Below are 8542 nucleotides of genomic sequence, written 5' to 3'. Positions count from 1 at the left end.
ATTTTTGCCATTCATACAATCCATAATCAATTGACTCTTCATTTGCTTGTATGTTTGTAATCATGAAATTCAATAAAACATAAATACAAAAAAAAAACAGCATGTCAACTGTGTATGCAAAAAAAAAAAAATGAATGAGGAAGTGCAGTGTACACATAGCTCCAACTGTGACCAGCTCAAAGTTGGTACTCAACATGGTCCTCTGAAGTCACGTGACAGGCTTTCAGCCAATCATTTAGGAGATGGATCCGAGTTGTCCATAATTTTTATTTGGCTGTGCTTTTTCTGACTTTTGCCTGCCCTCTACTGGTGATGGAGGTGCTCCATCATCAACCCGTGGTGACATAAAAAGAACTCTTCTCACTTTGCTATGGTAGTTTCTTTTAATTTTCATGATGTTAGTACACAGGAGTCAGCAAAGTTTTAGTTAAAAAAAAAATATCAATAGTGCATGTGTTCACTCAATATTTTCTGGGTGCTTATCTGGTTTTAGCTTACTTCATATCACCGAGCTAGAAAAGGCAGTACTGGTAAAAAAGTGACATCTTCCTGTGAGGTATGTCAAGCTTCTTTTAAATGATATTCTTTTTTAACTCAAAAATAGTCAAACTTTCTGCAAATTGTGCGTTATTAAGTCTATCTATTGTTTATGGTGAGTTTAAATGCTACCAAATAACTATGTGGTCTGATAGTGGAGTGTATAATACAAAAGCTCATCAAAGCTTCATTGTTAAAAATGTGCCTAATTTCTAATCCAAACACCCATTTTAAACAATTTCAACATTAACATAATAACTAATAAGTACATGGCAACGGACCTCTTTTGCACTTATAAGGATTGTCCACATATAGAATCTTTGACCATTACATTATGTCAAATCCAAGAGTCTTGTGAAAGAGTGTGCCTTAGCAGAGAATAAATGTCACTTTTGAAGGGGAAGTGAGTCGCTCACTGACGGACCGAGCCCCAGATGATGAGTCCAATAACGACTACGACAATGATCAACACTATAATCAGGATGCACATCTTCTTCCGAGAGCTCCGCTTGAATGGTTGAGGTTTAAAGAAGTGGAAGGGACAAAGATAAAATAGAAACATAATGATTATTAATGTAGAGAGTGAACTGAGTCGATATCTATTGATGTGGAGGGACAGAGGTCAGTGGGGTTGTTTGGATTTTTAAAAACACAAGGTTAACTTGTACAACATATATGTTGCAAATACCTGTACCTGATAGTCGGCAGCACGTGCCAGCTGCTGCGTGGCACTCTGGACGTTCACATCTGCACTCTCCACGTTGGCTTCTATGCTGTCTGTGGAGGACAGGTACAGACTTTGCTTGATTTGTATTCTTTTTAAATGTATTTCCTCATTTCATATGTACTGTATGTTCACTATTTTGTTAACATTTGCCAGTGCAAAATTGTCTTTGATGAAACATAATTATTAGGGCTGCTATATTATGGCCAAAACAATCATTAAAATTTTTTTTTTATCGATATTAAATATCATGATTATTCATTATGTTAGGTAAAACAAAGTGTTCCCCACAGGTCATCTCAGGTCATATCACTCGGAGGGTACTACCAAGCCATGCCCTGGAAAGCCCAAAATCAAACACCAAATGCCTAGACAGGAGCTTCCTCCACTCTGCTATTACAATATGGAACAACCCTTCCCCTGTGGTTGTTGGACACATTACATCAAGCAGTATTCATGCTTTTAAGAAGAAGCTGAACAAACACCTCTTCAGTTTGTGAAAATAATTCCTTAAAGCTCAAAGACTTTTAATCATCCAAAATATAGTTCATATATACCTCTGAGTACATGCAGATCAGTGATAGTTTCTTTGAATTTATTTTCTTAAACCTGTATCTGCAAAAGCGTGATAAAAAAATACAAGTAAAAAATATAGGGTCCCAGAGATATGGGTGGGGGGCCTAAATAAAGCTCACACATACATTTAAAGACAACATTATTCTTACTAACATTTCATCTTTTTTTTAATTACATGATGCCTTTAGCTCTATTCATCCATTTTTTGTTTTTCAGGACCGCCGAAATCTGCGGGTGGCCTGAGGGTCATCAATTGGACACCCATGCCTGATATCATACATTTAATAGTACATAGAGTAAAACGTGTATATTAAATGACAAAATAGCAAAGTATAGCGCTATTTAGTGGAACTATTGTGCTCACATGGAAAAGTCCTTCAATGCGCATTTACATTTCTGCATTCCCTGGTTTGATACACATGCACAGATGCAGGGTGTGCCTGCAATCCAATGAGAAGCATGTGTCGAACTCAATAGAAAAATGTGTCCCGACTCTAGCTGCGAGGATTACATAGAAGTAAAACAGGTGACAGGCTACAGCAGCCCGGGAAAAGTTTTTAGTCATGCCGGCCAGCGAGGTGGTCGGTGTGATCATCGAGCTCTGTGCCCTTACACAATAGCCTGTGGCGTGGGTAGCCCCACTTTTCACGGAGCATGCTTGCCTCTGTTGCTTTTCTGCGCCGCGGCTATGAAAATATTTGATTTTATTTGCAGCGGAGCCTACTGTTTAAAATGTTAACACCGCCAATGATTATCTTCATTTAATCGTGGTAGCAAAAATTGTGATTGTGATTCAAATTAATTGTGCAGCCCTAATTGTTATTGTGCCTTTTAAACATACAATTGCCGTATTTATTGCATTACATTTTGTTGTTTTAATGCAAGAATATTTTATTCGTGACAGGAACAAATACAGTTTTAATTGATCCATCTTTTATCCATACAGAGGGTGCTCAATCTACAGTGTGGCAAAAAACTATTTAGTCAGCCACCGATTGTGCAAGTTCTCCCACTTAAAATGATGACAGAGGTCTGTAATTTTCATCATAGGTACACTTCAACTCTGAGACAGAATGTGAAAAAAAATCCAGGAATTCACATTGTAGGACTTTTAAATAATTTATTTGTAAATTATGGTGGATATTAGGTATTTGGTCACTTCAAACAAGGAAGATATCTGGCTGTCACAGACCTGTAACTTCTTCTTTAAGAAGCTCTTCTGTCCTCCATTCGTTACCTGTATTTATGGCACTTGTTTGAACTTGTTATCTGTATAAAAGACACCTGTCCACAGCCTCAAAAAGTCAGACTCCACACTCCACTATGGCCAAGACCAAAGAGCTGTCAAAGGACACCAGGAAAATAATTATAGACCTTCACCAGACTGGGAAGAGTAAATCTACAATAGGCAAGCAGCTTGGTGTGAAAAAATCAACTGTGGGAGCAATTATCAGAAAATGGAAGATATACAAGACCACTGATAATCTCCCTCGATCTGGGGCTCCACGCAAGATCTCATCCCGTGGGGTCGAAATTATCATGAGAATGGTGAGATAAAATCCCAGAACCACACGGGGGGACCTGGTGAACGACCTGCAGAGAGCTGGCACCAAAGTAACAAAGGTTACCATCAGTAACACACTATGCCGACAGGGAATCAAATCCTGCAGTGCCAGACGTGTCCCCCTGCTTAAGCCAGTGCATGTCCAGGCCCGTCTGAAGTTTGCCAGAGAGCACATGGATGATAAAGCAGAGGATTGGGAGAATGTCATGGGGTCAGATGAAACCAAAATAGAACTTTTTGGTATAAACTCAACTTGTCGTGTTTGGAGGAAGAAAAATACTGAGTTGCATCCCAAAAACATCATACCTACTGTGAAGCATGGGGGTGGAAACATCATGCTTTAGGACTGTTTTTCTGCTAAGGGGACAGGACGATTGATCCGTGTTAAGGAAAGAATGAATGGGGCCATTTATCGTGAGATTTTGAGCCAAAACCTCCTTCCATCAGTGAGAGCTTTGAATGGTTGACCAAATACTTATTTTCCACCATAATTTACAAATAAATTCTTTAAAATTCCTACAATGTGAATTCCTGGATTTCCTTTTCCCATTCTGTCTCTCACAGTTGAAGTGCACCTATGATGAAAATTACAGACCTCTGTCATCATTTTAAGCGGGAGAACTTGCACAATCGGTGGCTGACTAAATACTTTTTTGCCCCACTGTATATACAAGTTTTGTTTTCATGACAGCGTTTTAGTGTAAATTGGGACTTAAATTACCTCCTAAGACACTCACAATGTAAGAATACATGAAGGTCATAAAATACAGAAAAAACAAGCATGTGGCCAATGTTGGGCTTTCCTATGTCTAACTTCACTTCCAAAGTAATGGCTCTCCTTTTCTTTGATGCACTGCCATCAGAAGAGCATAACCTGCAATCCGGACACATTACAAAAGGGCTAACAGTTAAAATAAGAACAAAAGTGATGTATCAATGTAGCCCCAAGTGACTACGTAATACTCCGTTGTGCGCACTTATTTAGTTCTCTTTTTTGTACAGTATTAATAATTTATCTGAGCGTTCCATAACCAAGAAACATTGTAGCGCCAAAGAGAATAACATGAGGACCCCCTCTATTTACAGTATTTTGTGGGTAGTTAATTTTTTCAGGATTCTGATTTGTTGAATGTCCTTAAGATTTTGGCTCTATAGTTCTACCTGTTGATTATATTTACTGTTAGTTATCCCAGAGAAAGTGGAACCTTTTGCAGAACAAAAAAATGTCTGTAATACTATAAAAAGTTTTCAAATATTACTTGTTATATTTGTGATTATTACTTCCTGTATTGTATTCGTAATATTACAAATAAAAAATAAATGCATGGACAGTGTTCTGTCCTCAATCCATGGACACTAGGTTTGTATTATGCAGTTGCGTTATATATTATTTTAAAACACAGAATGATTCACAATAATAAAGAGAAAAAACTCCTTAACTGATATCCATTCATCCATCCATCCATCCATTATCTCTCTGGGGGTCATGATCCTGATATTCAGAACTAAAAAACTATTGCCCCTCTTGCTCCAACCCACTGATCATGATAAGACAGGCATTTTATTGCATAATTGTTTTACAGTGTTGAACAAAGTGTTCAGTTTACTCGCACACTGTAAAATAAATATGACCCACTTAAAGAAGCACCATGTGCACAGGAGTTTACCGATCATGTCGCCCTGTTCGTGGACCATCATCCCCAGGTCCTTGAAGATGTCATTGATGTCTGTGATGTCCGACTGAGTTAGTAAACACAAAAATTCAACCCGTTCACACACAAATGTCCCGCAGTTAAAATAAGAAGAATAAAAGACAGTATCAAATGTGGGATACCTCCAGCTGCCTAATGGCGGACTCTCTCTCCTGGATCAGCCTGAGGTCGTCCTCAGTGACCGCCTCGGCCTGATCCTGAATCGTGACATCGCTGCATCAAAAAATTACTACGTTAATAAATGCACATTTGCTTTTAACTGAGGTATACACATTTTACACAGAGAAATTAGGGAAAATTATCATTTTAACTCAGTTTTTTATTAGCATTGTTTCCCATACATTCATTTATTTAGAGCAGCCCACAACAGATTTGTTGGTAAGAATTGTTTATACGGAGACACTAATTTTGAAACCTTCTACTTTGACAAGTGTCACTTCCACTTCCAGTTTGGATTGTTACTGTTGGCCGCTTTGTATCAGTGTAGACGTCATTGCTAAAGTTTGATTCCTAAGGTTTAACAGATATACTGTATTTGAAGCATTAATAGATCATTCTAAGTGTGTCCCGTGGTTTATTGATATTGTAATTAAGGGTTTCCTGTTACAACTTTTTCATTACCGATACAGAAACACATGTTGGAGCCTTGAGCAATGGCCGACAACAATATTGATTCCATACAGAATCAGCATGAATAATACATACTTTTCTTATTTTGTAGTGTGGAACAAAATATTTGATCATGTTACATTAGTCAAACAGAGAACAAACTTAGGTATAAAAAACTAACTATTATTAACAGCCTGGAATAAACTTATGCTGTGTTTAAGTTGAACCGTCATAGTTATTTTTTTTTTTGGGTGACATGTACTTGTCATAATAAACCATGAGGGCAAGCTTGACACAGTAAGTTGAATGATGCGGACACGTTTGTTACTGGATACTTTCCACCACGCTTCTGCCTTGGAAACTTTGTATGTGTAAGTAATATGCAGCTATAATTATTTAATAACACTTTATATTGACAAATTTACTGTTTTAGACGGTCTAGCTTGTGTGCTATTGTTTTCTTTAGCTCTTGTGTAGCTGGTTGCTCTTAGTAGCCTATTGCCTACCATGTTTACCTTTTGTAAATGACTTGACTAAAATACACGAAAAGACCAAGCTTAGTTATTTGAGGACTGGCTGTCAAGCTTTACACAAGTAAACACACGGCAGGCCTGTTTGTATCAAAGATTATATCATACACTGTATCCGGAAAGTATACACAGCACTTATTTTTTTTCCTAATTTTGTTGTGTTACAGCCTTACTCCAAACAAATAGAAATAATATAGAATAAATTAATTTTGTTTTCAAAATTCTACAATGTGAAAAGGTTTTTTTTTCAAATTTGCAAATTAATAAAAAAAGAAAAATATCACATGTACAGTGGGGCAAAAAAGTATTTAGTCAGCCACCGTTTGTGCGAGTTCTCCCACTTAAAATGATGACAGAGGTCTGTAATTTTCATCATAGGTACACTTTAACTGTGAGAGACAAAATGTGAAAAAAAAAATCCAGGAATTCACAATGTAGGAATTTTAAAGAATTTATTTGTAAATTATGGTGGAAAATAAGTATTTGGTCAAAAAAATTCAACTCAATACTTTGTAATATAACTTTGTTGGCAATAACAGAGGTCAAACGATTACTATAGATCTTTACTAGGTTTGCACACACAGTAGCTGGTATTTTGGCCCATTCCTCTATGCAGATCTTCTCGAGAGCAGTGATGTTTTGGGCCTGTCGCCGGGTAACACAGACTTTCAACTCCCTCCACAGATTTTTTATGGGGTTGAGGTTTGGAGACTGGCTAGGCCACGCCAGGACTTTCAAATGCTTCTTACGGAGGAGCCACTCCTTCGTTGCCCGGGCGGTGTGTTTGGGATCATTGTCATGCTGGAAGACCCAGCTACGTTTCATCTTCAAAGCTCTCACTGATGGAAGGAGGTTTTAGCTCAAAATCTCACGATACATGGCCCCATTCATTATTTCCTTAACATGGATCAGTCGTCCTGTCCCCTTAGCAGAAAAACAGCCCCAAAGCATGCTGTTTCCACCCCCATGCTTCACAGTCGGTATGATGTTCTTGGTATGCAACTCAGTATTCTTCTTCCTCCAAACACGACGAGTTGAGTTTATACCAAAAAGTTATATTTTGGTTGCATCTGACCACATAACATTCTCCCAATCCTCTGCTGTATGATCCATGTACTCTCTGGCAAACTTCAGACGGGCCTGGACATGCACTGGCTTAAGCAGGGGGACACGTCTGGCACTGCAGGATTTGATTCCCTGTCGGCGTAGTGTGTTACTGATGCTAACCTTTGTTACTTTGGTCCAAGCTCTCTGCAGGTCATTCACCAGGTGCCCCTGTGTGGTTCTGGGATTTTATCTCACCGTTCTCATGATAATTTTGACCCCACGGGATGAGATCTTGCGTGGAGCCCCAGATCGAGGGAGATTATCAGTGGTCTTGTATAATAATAATAATAATAATAATAATGGATTAGATTTATATTGCGCTTTTATTATACTCAAAGCGCTCACAGAGAAGTGGGAACCCATCATTCATTCACACCTGGTGGTGGTAAGCTACATCTGTAGCCACAGCTGCCCTGGGGTAGACTGACGGAAGCGTGGCTGCCAGTTTGCGCCTACGGCCCCTCCGACCACAAATCATTCATTCATCATTCATTCACCGGTGTGAGCGGAACCAGGGGCAAAGGGTGAAGTGTCCTGCCCAAGGACACAACGGCAGCGATTTTGATGTCCATAGGTGGGAAGCAAACCTGCAACCCTCAGGTTTCTGGCACGGCCGCTCTACCCACTACGCCATGCCGCCCCAAATATGTATGTCTTTCATTTTCTGATAATTGCTCCCACAGTTGATTTTTTCACACCAAGCTGCTTGCCTATTGTAGATTCACTCTTCCCAGTCTGGTGCAGGTCTACAATTCTTTTCCTGGTGTCCTTCGACAGCTCTTTGTTCTTGGTCATAGTGGAGTTTGGAGTCTGACTGTTTGAGGCTGTGGACAGGTGTCTTTCATACAGATAACAAGTTCAAACAGGTTCCACTAATACAGGAAACGAGTGGAGGACAGAAGAGCTTCTTAAAAAAGTTACAGGTCTGTGAGCCAGAGATCTTCCTTGTTTGAAGTGACCAAATACTTATTTTCCACCATAATTTACAAATAAATTCTTTGAAATTGAAGTGTACCTATGATGAAAATTACAGACCTCTGTCATCATTTTCAGTGGGAGAACTTGCACAATCGGTGGCTGACTAAATACTTTTTGCCCCACTGTACATATGTACTCACATAGTTTGCTAAATAATTTGTTGATGCACCTTTGGCAGCAATTACAGCCCAAACATTTTTTTTAA

The 8542-nt window shown here is 38.8% G+C and overlaps 1 protein-coding gene across 2 annotated transcripts in view; it reads right to left on the bottom strand.

Annotated features, from left to right (window-relative positions):
* Positions 1-357: 357 nt before the first annotated feature.
* The window catches only part of stx7l (syntaxin 7-like), a 64570-nt gene continuing 56385 nt past the window's right edge, over positions 358-8542 (bottom strand). For both annotated transcript variants that reach the window (XM_061901268.1, XM_061901267.1), the window contains exons 7-10: positions 5236-5326; positions 5069-5141; positions 1232-1314; positions 358-1045 (exon numbers count right to left, since the gene is read on the bottom strand). In XM_061901268.1, coding sequence (XP_061757252.1) covers positions 950-1045; positions 1232-1314; positions 5069-5141; positions 5236-5326 — 343 coding nt within the window. In that variant the 3' untranslated portion in view covers positions 358-949. The remainder of the gene's footprint in view (positions 1046-1231; positions 1315-5068; positions 5142-5235; positions 5327-8542) is intronic.

This window comes from Nerophis ophidion, linkage group LG05, assembly GCF_033978795.1.
Source record: "Nerophis ophidion isolate RoL-2023_Sa linkage group LG05, RoL_Noph_v1.0, whole genome shotgun sequence".
Lineage (NCBI taxonomy): Eukaryota > Metazoa > Chordata > Actinopteri > Syngnathiformes > Syngnathidae > Nerophis > Nerophis ophidion.
This window is presented reverse-complemented; position numbering and strand designations above follow the sequence as displayed.